General features: G+C 57.7%; 1 protein-coding gene across 4 annotated transcripts; it reads right to left on the bottom strand.

The window, feature by feature from the left end:
• Positions 1 to 11,802: 11,802 nt before the first annotated feature.
• TEX51 (testis expressed 51) lies at positions 11,803 to 14,160 on the bottom strand. Of its 4 annotated transcripts, none has more exons than XM_069473799.1 (7): positions 13,962 to 14,160; positions 13,789 to 13,863; positions 13,467 to 13,556; positions 13,236 to 13,253; positions 13,077 to 13,160; positions 11,931 to 11,999; positions 11,803 to 11,840 (listed from the first exon to the last, which is right to left on the bottom strand). In XM_069473799.1, exons 1-7 carry the CDS (start codon positions 14,158 to 14,160, stop codon positions 11,803 to 11,805), a joined length of 573 nt encoding a protein of 190 aa, XP_069329900.1. The 4 variants fall into 4 exon arrangements, with proteins under 4 accessions (XP_069329900.1, XP_069329917.1, XP_069329909.1 ...); XM_069473816.1 differs by having other exon boundaries at positions 14,016 to 14,160; XM_069473808.1 differs by lacking the exon at positions 13,236 to 13,253.
• Positions 14,161 to 17,416: the final 3,256 nt, after the last annotated feature.

Raw genomic sequence — 17,416 nt, 5'->3', positions numbered from 1 at the left:
ATGGCAAGGCCAGCAGAGCAGGAGGTGCGGCCCGGGGAAGGGGGAGTCCGTCCTACTCACAGACCCCAGAGAAGGGGGCCCGCACCGCAGGGGCTGCACGGGGACAGGGGACAGGGCTGGTCAGGAGCAGAGGGAGTGGGGGGCCTGCGGCAACACCTGGCAGAGGCATGGCAGGACGGCAGCTGTGCAGGTGCGGGGGCGCCCACGGGCGGTGGCCCTCGCCGGGCAGTGGCTGCTGTCCGGGTCCAGTGAGCGAGCCGAGAGCAGTCCGGGGCACACTGTCCCCGTCGGGCACCAAGCCGCCACGTTCACAGTGCCAGCTGTTTTGCAGGTACCTGATTTGTTTAAATCAGGCACAGTAAGACACAGACATGGGAATGACTGTCATAAAGAAACAAGGTTTTTATTCTCATAGTGAGCAATAAGAATAAAATCTTAAGCCCCTTAACTGATAGAGCGGACCCCCTCTTAGCCAAGGGGACCCCAGGGAAACCTTAAAACAGTTCCAGCCATGACGGGACGGGAGGTCAGACACCCTCGGTACACCCTCTCCGACGCCAGCCTCCGTCAGCCTCTTCCCCGAGGTCACACAGAGCCGGCCTCTGGGAAGACTCGCTCCACACCGATCTCAGCCAGCCACGGACGCGGCTCCTCCCGGTTCCGTCTGGCGAGGAGTGTGACCCGCATTCCTTCCTGAGAGGACGCCGCTGACCCTGGAGCCATCTGGCCAGGCTACGGAGGATGCGCAGGGAGGGTTTCGTGTCCTCTGCTTCACTTTTTCAGGTCAGAGGGTCAAAACCCCGCCCTTAGGTAGCCCTGGGAGGGGAGGGCGGCCCCACAGCGTCAGCAAGGCCCCAGATGTCCAAACAACAGAATACAGAAAATAAAGAGATGGTTAATAGCAGGGTCAGAGTCCCACTGCGGGCACTGTGGGTGCAGAGGACCAGGGCATCTGCATGCATCACCTAGACATCGGTTTTGGCCCAATATTCACCTCCAGCCTGAGCCTGGCAGCCCCACTGCAGGCCCCTACAGAGCGGAGGAGGGGCTCGTTACGCACTCCGCACTCCGCAGCCCTTTCCTTTGGCCCCTGGGGCCCTGGCTCCCCCTGCTGTCCCCTGCCCTCCCCGTGCAGTGCCACTGGCGTTCGGGATTCTGCAGCACGATCTGGGATGGGCTCCCCTTCTCCATTGCTGGTGCCAGACGTGGCTCTCCCGGGCCTGCTGACCGAGGCCCTCCAGCCACGGAAGGCTAATTGCTCCTGTCTTCTCTCCTCTTCTTCCCATCCCTGCGAGTTTGTGGTTTAAAAAAATCCTTTAATTTAGTTTTAATGGAATTCCAGGAAGGAGAAAAATTAGATAAAGGCATTCAATCCTCCATTGGAAAACAGAAGACTCTTTAGGAATTATTTTTTTTACAAACATCTTCGTATCCCTAATTCTTCTCTGAAGCATTCTGGCCCCACACAACCTAAGCCCGGAGGACGGTGGCCGTGAAGGTTTTAGTTTACAGCAGTTGCAATTGCCCAGCCACCCACCCGGACCCGAGTGACTTGCTTCCTAGACACCAAGGGGTGACAAGGTGGTGGCATGTGGAGGGGCTCCAGGACCACAGGTTCCTGTGCTCGGAAGAGCAGGGGGGGCCTCGTTTACTGGTCTTCAGGGGCCCGGCACATTCATCCTCCCCGTCCCCACCCGTCTAATCCCACTTGTTGCCATTTAAGGCATAAATCGGACCATGTTGTCCGCCTGCTTAAAACCCTCCAGCGCCTTCTCACCTCCAAACTGTCTGACATGGACCACACAGCTCTGCATGGTCCGGGCCTGGCTCCCACCTCCCTGGGTACCTTCCTCTGGCGGCTGGCTCTGCTCCTGCCACGTTGTGGCTCCTTTCCTGCCCCACGGCCCTGCCCCGCGGGGCACACCCCCCCTTCTCCTCTTGGCTCCTCCCCACCCTCTGCCGTAGGGCTGGATGCCAGCTCCCCAGCAGGGCCTTTCCGGACCAGCCCCAGTCCCGCGGGGTTCCTGCCTGCTCCCCATGAGGCCACGCCTGGTTTGTGTGGCTGCCTCCCAGGTGACATGTGCCACGCGGGAAGGGAGGCTGTGTCCAGATCGTGGCCCTTCCCATCTAGTGTGAGCCGGGAGCTGACAGGCGCCCACGTGTGAGGGGCTGACTCGCTCATCTGTACAGGGGTCTGAGTGCTGGCCCAGCAATGTGCGGCCAGACTGTCAGGGAGACCAGGCCACAGGCCCAGGTGCAGCCCGGGAAGGGTGGGACTGTGGAATGGCTCACACAAGTGGGCAGTCCCAGGCGTCCTCGTTGTGTGTCAATGTCATTTAACTTTCCTAAGCCTTTGTTTCCTCACCTGTAAATTGAGGTTAAAAGAGCAGCCACTGTGGCAAGGATTAGGCCCTGACGGTGGGCACAGAGTGACTGCCCACGAGCACTCCTCGCCCTGCAGAGGTTCCAGGCTGCGGTGGGAGGCACGGAGCTGCGGCCCCCCCAAGACGGTAGACAGTGCGTGTGTGGAAAGAACTGATGGTGGAGACGGGGTGTGGGGCGCGGGGAGTGCTGAGTGGTCCAGACTAGGGGTGGCGGGGGCGAGAGCTGTGCTTTAGTCCCCAGGACTGGCTGGGGTTTCCAGAGGAGGTGGGCTCAGGCAGACAAAGGTGCAGACCACGGGCCACCGGGGGCTTCCAACCCGTCCTGACCCCAGGCCCGAACACCCAACCCAGCCTCTGCTTCCCACCCACACAGGCCTTCGAGAGAAGCTTCGTGGATGGGTGTGCCTGGCCGATGTGGTTCTGACGACACAGCCAGACTGCCTGTGTCACTATGGTCTGCGTGTGTCACTGTGGGTTTCGTCATCCAGGACTCAATCAGAGAAGCAGAGCCGACCGCTGTTTGTCGTGGCCTATGTCACTGTGGGAGGTGGTTGGCCGTCTCTGCGGGGCTGCTGTTTTAGTGTCTGATGCCGGAGATTGACGTGCTTGGGTTGTGACGTGGGGGTGGCGAGGACAAGCTGAAGCCCTCACAGGCACACGAAAACCTGTGGCCATTTCCACTGCCCCGCCCTTGATGGTGGCCTTTGTCACGGAGCTGAATACATGCCTGAAGGGGGAGGACCGGGAAGGCGGATCAGCCCCGGGCTGGGGTCTGTCCCACGTGTGAGCTGCACAAGTGCCTCCCCAGGCTCTGAGCGTAGAACACACCCGGCTGCTGCTGTGCTCCTGCCCCCCAGACCTCATACACAGCACCCCCCCAGGCTGGGGTGCTTAGGGCCACCCCCAACAGGAAGCGCCCAGGAAAGGGGTCCTGGGAAACAGTTCAGCCCAGCCTGGCCGACAGACGCACCACTGCCCCTGGGAGCCCGTCCTTCGGGCGCACATGGATACCCCTGCCGGGGAGGCCGGAGTCTGAACCCTCAAGGGGGAGGCTCCGGCTTGACGTTCGTGAGACGTGCCCAGCAGCTGCCCCAGGGCCCCCTTATGGTCAGTGCCCCGGCCTGGGGCCACATCTGCTCATCAGAGGAGCAGAGGTGTGAGGGTGGTGGAGACAGGCCGTGCCACTCTGATTTCCAGAGGGAGAAAGGAAGTGGCTTCCACACACACTGACCAGGGAGCTGAGGGCTGGCCGGAGGGAGGCCAGAGAGGGGGCCACGAAAGCACTTCGCTGCCTTTGGGAGCTCTGGGTAGCAAGAGGGATGTGCGCAGAGACAGGCACGGGGCCAGGGCGGGGAGCACCCAGCAGGACAGTGGGCACACCCGGCGGGATCCGGCAAACCTGGGGTTGGAGTGAGGAGTGGGCACCTGCATGCAGGGTGCTGGCTTTGGGTGGCAGCAGGAGGTCAGGGATTCTCACCGAGGCCGAAGAACTGGCCCTGGGTGTACGGTCTGTTCCCTTCCAGAGCTGGGGATGGGGCGGGTGGGGCAGCAGGAACTGGGTGAGGGCGGCAGGGTCAGGCCACTGCTGTTCTCCCAGCTGGGGTGGGGAGGACGAGGACGGGCTGCCTGGGACCCGAGTTAACAGCAAACGCATACGACACACTTCACGGTCTTCTGAGGCTGGGGTCTCATTTGCCCAGCAGGGGAGACCTTCCTTCAGCACCTCTCCTCACTGTGCTGTGAGCCACGGCCACCCTGTGCTCTGCTCACGGCTGACGCCCCCCTCCCTGGGCAGGAGTTGGAGGTGGAGGGGTTCCTGTCCCCTCCAACACCAGGGGCTCAATTTTCTGCCCTCAGGCCTCTTTCCTAGCTGTTCCTGGCCGAATCAATTTGACATCTGTTTGTATGAATTGACTGATGAATTCAAATATCTCACCCAGTGAAAAACAATCAGGAAAGATATCTATTGATTTACTGAAAAAGTGGCCATGAGTGCCTGCCTGGCACGGTGCTGGGGGCTGGGGCACGGGCCGGGGGCAGGGTGGCAAGTTCCCAGCATAGAGCTGCACTCCAGGCTCGGGGTGGGGGGCAGGCGCCAACGCCCGGCACAGCACCCACACTCCGTGGGGATTGTTCCAGAAGAAGGGGGCTGAGGAAGGCTGTGTGTCGCGGGAGTCAGCCCGGTCTGGGGCGCCCGGGAGGGCTTCCTAGGAAAGAGCGGCTGGTGCAGTGCAGCTCTGCGTCGAGCAGGAGTCGAGCAGCTGGAGGGGCAGCGAGGAAAGGCAAGCGGTGCATCTGAGGACGTAAAAGCAGGCCGGCACGGGCAGGGCTCAGCCCAGCTCTTTGGAGATGCGCTAGTTGAGACATCCGATAATGACAACGGTGTCCCGAGCAAGTGCTCCGTAGTACCTGACAAGTGCCAGGACTCGGTCTAAGCCCTTTAGACACATCAACTTACTTCTCGTGACAGCCCAAGCAGCAGGTGCTATCACTGTCCCCACTTCGCTGGTGAGGACACCGAGGGGCTGCGGTGGGAGCTGAGGTCACCCCAGCCCAGAGCCTGCTGCGCACTGGCGTGGCCGTGCCGCTGGGTGTCCAGAGCCAACACGGCTCCGCTACGGCAAGACGGTCTCGCTCAGGAAGACGAAGCTGCAAGCAACTTTAGAATTTGTTTCAGCGCTTCCTGAAAATCCATTTATCTGAGTAATAAGCTACTCAACTTTCCCTCAAAAGGGTGCGCGGCCCCTTCTAAGGAAAGTAGATTGCTTGACTGGTCATCTAAGGGCTGTTCGCCCCCAGGCCCTGTCTGCAGCCCTGGCTGTGCCCACCAGCCCTAAACTGTCGCATCGTGAACTTTGCTCAGGGCCATCGAGGCCCCTGCGCTGAAAGATCTGCTTGAACCCGACCGCCCAGACCTTACCAATGCCCCGTGTGTGCCTTTCCCCGTCTCAGAGGGCGAGTCTGGGAGGCTGCGGCCCACTCCAGAGAGCAGTGAGCCAGGCCTTCCCAGGCCACCTGCTCTGTTGGCTGGTCTCTTTGGGGAGTTGGCAGTCGGTAGTCAGGAGAGGTTAAGTGACTTGTCCCAGTCAGGCAGCTTGTGAGCGATGGAGCCAGGACGTCACCCTTGTCATCTGGCGCCAATGCCCGTGCTGCCCACCGCGGCACCCGGGGGACAGAGTTAAAGGGAGCTTCCAGTCCTGGGTCTCCAGTGTGGCATCTGTCCCACCTCTGCCTGCCCTTCCTGCGGTGGCTGGTCAGCCTCTTGGATGCAGCTGTCCCAGTGCTGGGCAGCCTCGTCGGAGGCAACGTGGCACAGTAGAAGGAACAAGGGCGCTAGGTTGGCACAGCCCCAGCTCACTCACTGACCAGCTGTGTGACTTTGAGCTCACATGGTCACAGTGAAGATTAAAAAGGGCTGTTGGTGATCACGTCCCTGGCGCATGGCAGTTAATAAATGACACACCAACACTGCTTGCCTGCATGGAGTTGACATCTGCTTCCCCCACGGCCTCCTCGCCCTCATCACTCTGGGGACCAGTCCGTGTTTCAGCAAGCATGGACTGTCCCCAGAAGTTGGAACATTCTAGAGCTTTAACAAATCCCTCTTCGCAGAGCCATTCCATCCCTTTCAATTGTGCTTCAAGTCAGTGGAGTGGGAGCAGTTAGGTCCCGAGAGAAACACCCTGAGGCCCTTTCAGAGCAAGGATTCTCGGTTTCTGCAGCCTGGAATCGGAATGAAAACTCCATCCTTCCTGAAGCAGGTCTCACGGCACCGTGGAGAGAGCACTGGACAAGGCGTCTGGGCCTTATCCTGTTTGTCTCCAGCCAGCTGCACCCTGACCCCTCTGCATCTCTTTCTATTTTTGGGAATTGCGGGAACAGGCCCAGCCTTCTCTTGGGGAGACCCTTCTGGGCATCTTGTCACCCTGCCTCACCCCACGTGCTCAGAGAGAGGCCTTATCTCTGCCCAGCCAGAGGGACACGTGACACATCACATGGAGGCCAAGAGCCTGGGCGTGAGGTCCCGGGGAGAAGGCGGGGCTGGGAGGTGAAGGGGAGGGTGTTTGTTCTCTGTTTAAAGGTTTCGTCAAGGAGGTGACATCCCGGTGAGACAGTTTCTACCAGTTAACAGCATGGGATGGGAATGGCCTTTGCCTGGGCAGGACGGGCCTTACGTTTCCTTCCTCAGCCGTTCTCTTTTCTGCTAAGGTTCGATTTCTGGAAGTTGCCTCTGCCTCTCTCGCCTCCCTGCCTGCAGCAGTTTCACCAGGAAGTCAGGATACAGGGGGGAAAGGGTGGCACAGGGTCTTCGGAGGCACATGAACCAGCGCGGGGCCCTTTGCCTAATCTCTGTGGGTTTTGATCTGAGCTGCGGCGTCTATGGAGCTGCGTGTTCTGAAGTCACGCATGTCAGTGCACACCGCCCACTCACGACACCCATACGTGGCCGCACTTTGCACTGTGCCAGCTGCTGAGGGCAAGCTGGGCTCTGACATCTCTCTAAGGGGAAAAGAACCTTCTGCAGGGGGCTGTGTTGAGGCCGGCTTGATTCTATAACGCAGCTTGCACAGGCCTGGCAATGCAAGGTGCTGAACAAACCGGTGATTGAGAAGGAGAGATGGAAAATTGATTCAGAAGAGCAACGGACACCCTCGACTGGACTTTGCCATTGCAGACTGGGCAGTGGCTTAGGGGTGAACTGGAATAGGCCAGCTAACACCCCTTCAGTTGATAAAAGTGAGTCCCTGCAGAGGCAAGGAACTGTGGCTGCTGGGGTGGGACTGCGGGAGGAGGCGGGGGGAGGCGGGGGAAGACTGCAGCTCAGTTCCCACGTTCCAGATGCCATGGAAAAGTCTGCACCGCTTTTTGGAAAAAAGAAGGGCTGAGTAGGTAACAGTCTCACTAGCCCTCAGTTCGTTCCTCTGCAACGACAGGATAGTAACGTGTGCTCCAGGTCACTACGAGTGAGGAGGCAAGGGGACAAGTACCTGCATGTGGTAGAGAGTGGAAAGTGTCCAGGAAGATGCCGTCCTCTTGCTCAGCAGAGGCTCTGGCTGTGTGTGGTGGAGCCAGGACAGGTACAAGGGAGGGGCTCAGTGTGACCACAGGTGGAAGGTAGAGGCAGGAGGTGTGTTTGCAGAGCAAAGCCTGGGAGGTGCAGGCAGGCTGGGGTGGGCGGAGCATGGCAGGGCCCTGGCAGGCAGCCTGGGGAGCCTGGGGCCTTGTCTGGGCTGCTCCAGACCGAACAGCCAGGCTCGATGTGCACGAGAACACTCCACAGTCCTGAACAATGGCCATTTGCTAAGAAACTCCCATACATCAGCGTGGAATTTGGTGGCCTCTGCCCATTGGCCAAGAGGAGGGTCACCGTGGAAACTTGTCAGGGAAATCTCCCCAGAAACCTGTGGATTCTGGGGTGCACACACACACAGGCACACACACACAGGCACACACTCATACATGCAAGGTACACAGGCACATACTCCATGGCACACAGGCACACATGCACATGTGCACAGGCACACAGGCCCACACACACAGGCACACACGCACACATGCAAGGCACACAGGCACACACGCATAGGCATACACACGCAGGCACACATGCACACATGCACACAGGCACACATGCACATAGGCGTGCACACAGGCACATACACACAGGCACACACACAGGCAAACACGCACACACACAGGCACACACACACAGGTACACACATAGCACACAGGCACACACGCACACAGGCACACACACAGGCAGTGGCTGTGCCATTTTACATTCCCTCCAGCAACGTGTGAGATCTCCTTGCTCCATGTCCTCCCCAGCACTTGGTCCTGTCAGTGTCAGCATGTACTCTAACAGGTGTATTCTTGGCGTGTCATTGTGGCTTTAGTTAGCCTTTTCTGGATGACTAATGATGTTGAATATCTTTTCACGTGCTTATTTGCCACTTGCATATCCTCTTCTGTAAAATGTCTTTGATGTCTTCTGTCAACTTTTTAATTGGATGGTTTGACTTTCACTGTTGAGTTTTGAGAGCTCTTTGTATAGTCTAGGTATTAGTCTGCTGTCAGATCTGTGGTTTGCAAACCTTTTCTCCCAGTCTGTAGCTTGCCTTTTCATCCTCTTATCAAGTCTTTCTCAAGGAAAAAGTTTTCAGTTTTGATGAAGTCCAATTTATCAATTTTTATTTTTATGAATTATGCTTTTGATATCAAGTCTAAGAACTCCTTGCCTAATCCTACATTCTGAAGATTTTCTCCTATGTTTTATTATAAAAGTTTTATAGTTTTAGGCTGTATGTTTAAGTCCATGATTCGTTTTGAGTTTCTTTTTAAACAGTTTGTGAAACTTACATTATTGAGGCTTATGTTTGCCTATCAGTGTCGAATTGCTCCAGCACCATTTGTTGAAAGGCATCTTAAATATTTTTGAGTGCATTAATCACAGTTATGTTAATATTCACGTCTGGTAACTCCATTATGTGAATCACTTGTAGGTGTGTTTCTTTTGTCTGTTTTTTCTCTTGATCTTGTTTTTTGGTGTGCCTGTTAATATTTGTTTAGATGCCAGACATTGTAAATTAAACATAGTAGTGGCTCTAGATGATATTTTCCTTTAGAAAGTATTTACCCTGTCCTCCAGCAGTGATGTGGAATAAGAATACATGTTTCTAATTTTGTCAGGGGCTGAAGTGCCTTGAGCCTTAGTTTCATGTTTTGCGGGATTGGCCTGCCCCTTGTGCACCAGCACTTTAAAGTCTAGCCTCCCAACAAATGCCCTGGAGTATTTACCAAGGCTTGTCTTCCTATGTGGGTCATAAACTCCAATTTTTATTTCTCCAGCATCCAAATCTCTGCATTTTAGGTAGGATCTGCTTGATTTCTTTGTCCGTAGCCCTGAGCTATGTGAGAGTGCCCAAGTGCCTGAGGGAGTGGGGGAGGAAACTGAGGCAGTACGTCCCTTCCACCTTCCTGCACCTCCCTGCTCTGGGGATCTGGACCCGCCATGTCTGTCTTGGCAAGCTCCCACTCCAGGTTTTGTCTCCTCAGTCCCTGGTGTTCTGAAAGCTCCCCTAAGCTTTGAGGCCACCCTCGGCCCAGGCCCTGCAGCGCCTCTCTGGTGCTGCTACAGCTTGGTCCCAGCCCAGTGGGGCATGCTGAGGGTCACAGGGCTTGGCCAGGGCCCCCTGCTTTCCAGGACCTTGGATGCTCAGGACCTGCCTCAGAATCTGAAGTCTTAAAGCAGACATTTTGTTTTGCTTTGTTCTTTTGGTGTAAGTTATTTCTAGGTGCCCTTGCCTGGAGTCTTAGTCTGCTATGAGCTATTCTCTTGTAGCAGGAAGCAGAAGTCCTCCAGAGCCTATGTTTCGACCAAGGTTTATTGGACTCTAAATTTCTTGATCTTTCTGGTATAGCAGAACTCAATATTCAGTTTTCATGCAAACATGCCCACAAATAATAAAAAATCTTTTGATAAGAGATGCATGCACACAGACATAGACAAGCACACCAACTCATGTTTCACGTAAATTATACCCAGGGTTTTCTGTTTTTACTGCAAGTGTCCAAAAGCAGTGGCTCTGGATACTTTTGAGGTATCTGCTGGTCCCAATTTAAATACAAACAGTAAAACGCCATCACTGTCTCAGGAGCCTGGCATCTCCTACATCCTGATGGCGACCACCTGTCCCAGACGCACAGAGAGACCCACGGTCCCCCGGAGCCGTGGCAGCTGCGTGTGCAGCAGTTATGCCTCTGGCCTTGCCCTGTGGCTGTGTCCTCAGAGTGCTTTGTACCTTCCCAAACCACCTTGCGTCCGTGGATTTGCCCAGCCTGGCGAAGCAGGGAGGGCGGCCGCTCCCTGCCAGGCTGCCGTTCACGGCCTGTTGACGTCTAGGTCCCTGGCAGTCCCCTCCCCTCCCAGGAGCGGCCCTTACTGCGGGTGGTGCTGCGAGGGCAGCCTGCTTCCAGGCCAGCCGCCAGCTCCGAGGAGGACACACCGCTGGATGGAAGGAGACACGAGGTCCGGCCTGTTTTAGGAGCTGGGCTGGACCTGGCGGGGTTCAGTGGACTGAGGAGGGAGAGAGAAGGAGGACTTTCAGTTTGGACCCACAGCATGAACAGACACTGGGTAGTAAACATGAACTCAGGGGCTTCCAGGGTCAGGGCACACCAACCTGGCTAAAGCATCACATCTCTCCCCCGCCCCCATGCTCAGAAGGGGAAACTGAGACTCAGAGGGGGCACTCGGGATCTCCTGTCAGAGCCAGGATTGAAGCCCAGGCTCTGGGCTGCCCGTCACAGCTCTGGCCTCAGCCCCACATCCGTTCTGGCCTGGGAGCTGGCCTGCTGACCAGGACGCTGGAGCTCCATGCCTCAGGGCTGCAGGAGGGCTTCGTGAGTCTCAGGGAAAGCCTGGGCCAGGCTGAAAGGGCTGGGAGGATCTGCGAGGAGGGACGCAGGTGGAGGACAGGGGAGAGGGGCACGTGGCGGTTCCACTGAGCTTGGCAGTCCCAGGGGCCTGGGAAGGACAAGGACGTGGTCCTTCCCATAGGCAGGGCCAGGGGACTCCATCTGCTAGCAGGACCAGGGACCCTCTGGGACCTGGGTGTCCCAGGGTGAACATCAGCCAGGCCTTGGTGGCCCTGCTGCTGGTGGGATTGCAGCTGTGTTCTGCTGGTCTCCGCTCTTGCTGGGACTTCGGCTAGCCTCTCCCCTCCTCTGTTCCATGCCCAAGGCTGGGACCCCTCGAGCCCCCAGGCCGCCCCCGCCCCGTCTCTGGTGTTGGAATCAGGTGAGGCCTGCGTGAGCCTATGAGGCCACCACTTCTGGACCAGGGCAGTGGGAGGGGTGTTTCCGGGGACGAGGGTGAGCAGATGGGACGGTCCGCACAGGGTTGCTGCAGAGGGACTCCTCTCTGTGCCCGGCAGGAAGCAGACGTCACAGTCAATTAGGATGGAGGACATATTTTAATGAAGAGACTATTTACAAAGGTGTGGGCGTAGGGACACCACAAGTGAGCACAGTCTCCTGGGCCCCAGAACCTCAGAGTCCCAGGACCAACCTAGCACAGAGGGCGTCAGGGGAGGCAGAGTCACCAAGATCCCGAGAGCAGCAGCAGCTTCGGCTCATCTTTAGGGGACAGGTGGGCTGCCCCGGGCAGCCAGGAGCAGGGCACTCTGTGGGGAGGACAGGGGCCCGAGCTTTGCCACCTCCATGTCCTGGGCCCCCAGCCCCACTATGTTGGCACACGCTGGGTTTGATATGTGCCCTTCAGATGGTCCCAGCCTCCGTCCCGCTCTGCCCTGGACGCCAGACCCAGGAGGCCAGAGCTGGGGCCTCTGCAGGCCCTGCTACCTCCAGGGCACACCCAGCAGGTCCCTCCTTGGGGTAGGGGTCTCCTTTCCTGGTACCTTTATTGCTTCCTTCTTCCTGCTCCAGAAAAAGTAACATCTGGGCCAGGAAATAGGGTGGAGACGGGTCAGTCAAGGAGTAGGTGTGTCTTCCCCGGGCACGTGGGGCTTGGAGAGGTCACTCACCCACCTCCAGCTACTGCCAGGAGCAGAGCAAGGCTGAGGCTCACTGCCCACCTAGAGGGCTTCCAGGGCCTGGCTGGGGTGGCAAAGGGAGCAGGTGTTTAGAGGCCAGGTGGGGCCCTGTGGCTCAGATAGCCACCATCCTTCCTTCTTCTATTCACTCAGTCACTTGCTACAAACACTTACTGAGCACCCTCTGTGTGCCCAGCACACATCTGGAGGCCAGTGAGACATGGTCCTGGCTCTCCGGGAGTGAGACAAGCCAGCAGTCGTGGTGTGGTGTCCCGGGGGATAGGATAGGGCCGGGGGATGGCCAGGACGGTGGATGCAAGTCTGATGGGGCTGATCAGAGAAGCTGCTTAGGAAGCAGCAGCTCTGACTGGACTTGGACAGTCCAGATGGTCAAGGGCAAAACTGGGTCCCAGGCCGCGGGCATGCTCAAGGTCAGGAGCCTGAAGCTGCCCGTGTGTGCAGAGTGTCCACAGCTTGGTGTGCCTGGGGAGTCAGGGCCTCACACAGGGGCTCACGCAGGGCCTTGCCCCGGAGGGTGGGCTTTATCTGGGGGCAGCTGGGAGCCACTGATGGTTATAAACAGAGAGTGTCCCTGGTAGATTGGCCCTGTGAGAAAGAGTTCAGAGTGAGATGTGGCCTGGAGGGGGAGGGAGGACAGCTAGGAAATGTTGCTGTAAGTCAAGCGAGAGCCGAGGATGCCTGAAGAAGGGTGGTGGAGGTTAGAAGGAAACTATGGGAACACACTTAGGAATTATTCAGCGAGACTTGGCGAGTGCACGTGCAGAGTGGAGGGAGTAAGGTGCAGGGGGGTTCCCGGCAGAGGAGGCCGAGCGAGGGCTTGATGGGGCCATTTGCCGAGAAGGGCCTGGAGGAGAAGCAGGTTTTGGGGGGTGGAGCTGGGCTGGGCGTGTTTCCAGGCGAGCCGACCGTGAGACCTGAGGGGCCTCCAGAAGAGATGTCCTAGCTCCAAGTCTCCGAAGCCGACACCAGGACATCCAGACCCCCCAGGAGGTGCTGCGCTCCCCCAGAGTGAGGACACAGAGCAGAAACAGCTCCATTTGGACAGCAAGACCCCAGGGGTGGAGGGTGTGGGGGACGGGCGGGGGTGGGGGGGAAGGCCACCCCGGGCGGGGCCACTGACCTGGGCAGAAAGTGGGGTCCCCGCAGGAGAGGAAGTGAGTCCTGCAGTTGGCACAGTTGGTCACCTCCACTGCGGAGCGCATGTCTGCTGGGGGCAGGCAGGGCTTAGAGGGGCAGGCGCTCCCCGCCCCGGCCCAGGCCCAGTGCCAGGCACACTCACCGCAGGACTCATTGCAGGCTGTCAGGAGGGTGAGAAGGTAGCGAAACTGAGGTGTGAGAGGCACATGGAGCTGGCGGGGGCAGCTGGAGGTGCGAGTGGGAGGTGGAGACGGGGGAGGGGCCGTGGGCAGGGGTGGGCTCCTGGGGAGGGTCGCGCAGGTTAGACTCTGCTGGCCTTGGGGCTGCAGGGGTGCAGGGCTGGGCAGTGGGCAGGGGCCGCCCTACCCCTCACCTTTCTCCTTCAGCCCCTCAGACACGTCGTTCAGCCTCTCGGCAAAGAGAGTCTTGTGCGTCTGAATCTCTTCCAGAAGTACTGACTTATCTGGATGGGGCAGGGGGAGCGCTGCTCAGTGACAGAACTTGCTCGAGGCTGGGACTTCGAACCCACATTTCCAAGCAGAAATTCCAAAGAGTGCACAGGCACCAACCGGCTATGTCCCTTTCCCACCCTTCACGAGACCCCCACCCCCATGGCAAAGGGCCCCTGGGAACGGCCCGGAGGGTGGCCCTTGGTCAGCCCAGGCCCCAGGGCGCTGGGACTGTGGGCTCCTCACCAAACCGTAACGTTTTAATGGTTTGGTCTACTTCAGTGAAGAGTTTGGCTGTCGCTTCCTCCAAGTGGTCACGGTCTGCAGATGAGACAGGGACGCAGGGGACATCAAGGGGGTAAGATCCGAGGTCAGGTAGAGGGGCCAGCCCCCATCCCTGGGCCCTGGCTGTGCCTCACCAAGACACGAGAGTTGGAGCAAATCATTATCTTCCAGGAACAGGGAGTGGAGGCTTCGGGAGAGTTCTTGGGGGGGCCCCGGGCTGCCCCAGAGAATCTGCAGGTCGTAGTCTAACAGGGCGGATATTTCTGGCCAGCAGAGGAGGCAGTTCTTCCCGTTGGTGGCAGGCAGGACACAGATGAGCAGGAGAGGCAGCATCTTCTGGGGTCTTCTCGCTGTGCCCCACCGTCCCGCCCGGCAGTTCCATGAGGAACGTTGGCGCTCTGTTGCCCTGGGAACCACATTCTCTTGGCAGAAGAAAGTAAATTCCACAGAGCAAGGTGAGGGCCAGCTATGGTGTCATGATGTGAGCCCAGGCTTTGGTGTTGGAGCCAAGTGACAGCCCCCTCTGCAAGTGGGCCCTGCCGCTCAGCTGGGAGGGTCCTCGTGAGCGGCAGAGGGACGGCGACTCTGCCCCTTGGTCGTGCTCAGACACCTTGATTGTGTTCGTCTTGTATGGAATAGTTCAGCAGGACTGAAATTAGAGAGGTGAGGAAAGAACAGCTCAGGGAGAGGTTTAGTTGTATGAAGAGAATCTGAATCTTCACACTTTTCCATACACAAGTGGTCAGCCATGGAGAGGGCAGGTGGAAAATATGATTTTTCGAAGTGCATGTTGACTGTAGCTGTCTTGTGTCTGGCCGGGCGGGAGGGGCCTGGCTCCTGCCACCACAGCGCAGGCGGAGTGTAGACAAGTTCCGGCCAGCGGCGTGGGGAAGCGCGGAGAGACAAGCCACCTTTGGGGCAGTGGATCTTTCGTACAGTGTGCTCTGGAGAAAAGCAAAACTTACTCCTCCGTAATGAAAGAATCTGTGGGATCCTTGTCACTCCTCAGCTGGCAAAGTGAGCCCTTCCACGCCACACCCCAGCCAGCTTCTAGTGCCTTGGGCTGGGTCATGGGCAGCCGAACCACCAGGCATTTGAGGAATGCTTCTAACATGACCAAGAGACAATCCGCTTTCTGCGGCTGCATAACAAATTGCCACAAGATTAGTGGCCCCAGACAACACTCATTTATTACCTCGTGGTGTCTACAAGTGTGGACACAGCCCAGCTGGGCTCTCTGCGGAAAGGACCTCCCGAGGCTGCGGTGATGTCGGCTGGGCTCATTCTCGTCGGGACCCTCTTTCAGCTCATGCTGTTGACAGAAGCTCATGGCTGTAGGACGGAGGCCGGGGGCTGCTCTCAGCAAACACAGCCCTCTGAGTGCCCTGCCACCTGGCCCCTTCCAGAGGCTCCTTTGTCCTTTGAACCTCGTTCTTCAGGAAGGGCCCAGACCTTTCTAAGTCAGTCCCACCCCGGATAATCCCCATTCTGACTGATTCAAAGCAGACTGATTTGGGGCCCTGATCACATCCCCGAAGTCCCTCACCTTTGTTGTACAGTCACAGCACACCCTAATGGCAGGAGCGAAATTCCTCGTCCTCACGTGGCCCGAGCTCACAGGGAGAGAGGACTGGGCAGGCGTGTACGCCAGAAGCAGGAATCCCGGAGGCATCTCAGAATTCCACCTACCACGCCCCTAAGCCACACGTGTCCACCCTCTGGCCTGCAGCAGTGTCGGTCTCCCTCTCCTCCACCGCTGGCCACCAGTCGGGTTGGGAAACGGTGCCCCACACAGCTCCGTAGTGTGAAAATGGGCGGTGGGAGGCATAGCTGGAATGCAGTCTTGACAGTCACTGACCGCCTGGGGCTGGCACAGATGTCACAGGCTGACAGCAGAGGCCCCTGTAAGGCTCCCCCACTTCGGACACCAGCCGCATCTGTGGGGTCCCCAGGCCCCCTTCACTCATGATGAAATTGGCTACCAAAATGGGGGTGACCACTACCCCCTCACTAGAACAACTCACAGAAAGCTCTGTACTCACGATAACTGGTTTCATGACAAGTGCACAGCACATCAGGACTAGCCAAATGAGGGGACACAGGGGGTGGCCGGGGAGGGTCCCAAACGCACAGCTTCCGTGTCCGCAGGAGGCATCGCCCCTGCCGCCCACACGTTGGTGTGTATCGCCAACCAGAAAGCACACCGGACGGCACCCAGAATTCCAGAATTTTTATTGGATTTCACCGTGCAGGTGTGACTGATTGCACCCCTGGCCTCGGGTGGAACTCAGTCTCCAGGCCCCTGCCTTCCTGGAAGGTTGGGCTGATATTACCCACTCTCTAAGCACAGGTTGGTCTCTGTGGTGTGGCCAGCTCCCGTGCTGGGTCATCCGGTTAGCATGGCTAACACAAGGTGTGGCTAGGTATGGTCCCCGAGCCCACCACGAGCAGCAGAGACACTCGTCACTCAGGGAATTCCCGGGACTCACAGGGCGTCCTCCAGGAACCAGGGACACAGCACAGCCAGGTTCCAGGTTCCTTTCCGTAAGACAACAGCACACGAGGTCGTTATTACTCATTCACGTGTTGGCATGAGTTCCCCTGGATCCAGCCTTTGGGATGCTGCTGGGGTCTCTTGGAATCTTCTGGGAGGCTCTCAAATTCCAGGCACAAGCTTTTGCTTGGCACATGCTGAGTTGCAGAGATATTAAGATAGTGGCAATTAGAAATCTAGGGGCACGGGCATCTATCTTAGCGAATTAAGTCACTTGGTTGGCAAAACCATCTTGGAGGTTGTTGAGCTAAATCCTGTCCAGTTGCTACAAGGAACCTTGGTTGGAATAATGTTTGATAAATCCAAGAGGTTGGCATCCAGTGGGTCAGTGCTGTTGCAGGAGTTTGGATTTAGCTGTTTGATATTTTAATGAAAAAATTATAAAAACATTCATCACCAGATAGCCCATCATAAGTGAAATATTCATTTCATTTTCTCTCTGGTTAAAACTCGTGTCTTGAAATGCTCTGTTGTATCTACTTGGCGTGATCAATGGGGACGCCTGGGGGGACTTCTCCTGCAGAATTTGTTGGTGGAGAACATTAAAATTGCATGAAGCCACTCATGGAATTTTAATGACCATCAAAAGAATTTTGACTGGAACTGAGAGGAATTTAAAGAGAGCTGATGCTCTGGGAAAGGTGGAAACCGCGGTCCTTCCGTGTTCCCGGGGCAAGGTCGAGGGCCTGTAGGGCACCCCCTCCACCCCTGCGGCTGGGCGGGGACACTCTCTCCGCAGTGGGGGGCCGTGGCCAGAGGTCGCATCTCCCCGCTGCTCCTGGAGAGTCACGCAGCAGTAGAGCTGGCCGTGGCCGTGAGCGGGACTCAGCCGGTCCCCTGCCCCGGCAAAGAGCCCGATGAGGGTGCACATGCAGGCCTGTGCCCTCCAGAGCGGCGTCCCACCCACACTCACCCACCGCCCCCCTGAGTTCTTTTCCCTTCACTGTCACAGAGCTCAGCTCTGCAGCCACGAAGCCTGCTCAGGTCTCTCCCCCAACAGTGATCGCCACGTGCTCCCGTCTCCGTCACGGCCCA

The sequence above is a fragment of the Eulemur rufifrons genome, chromosome 1 (genome assembly GCF_041146395.1).
Source record: "Eulemur rufifrons isolate Redbay chromosome 1, OSU_ERuf_1, whole genome shotgun sequence".
Taxonomy (NCBI): Eukaryota; Metazoa; Chordata; class Mammalia; order Primates; family Lemuridae; genus Eulemur; species Eulemur rufifrons.
This window is presented reverse-complemented; position numbering and strand designations above follow the sequence as displayed.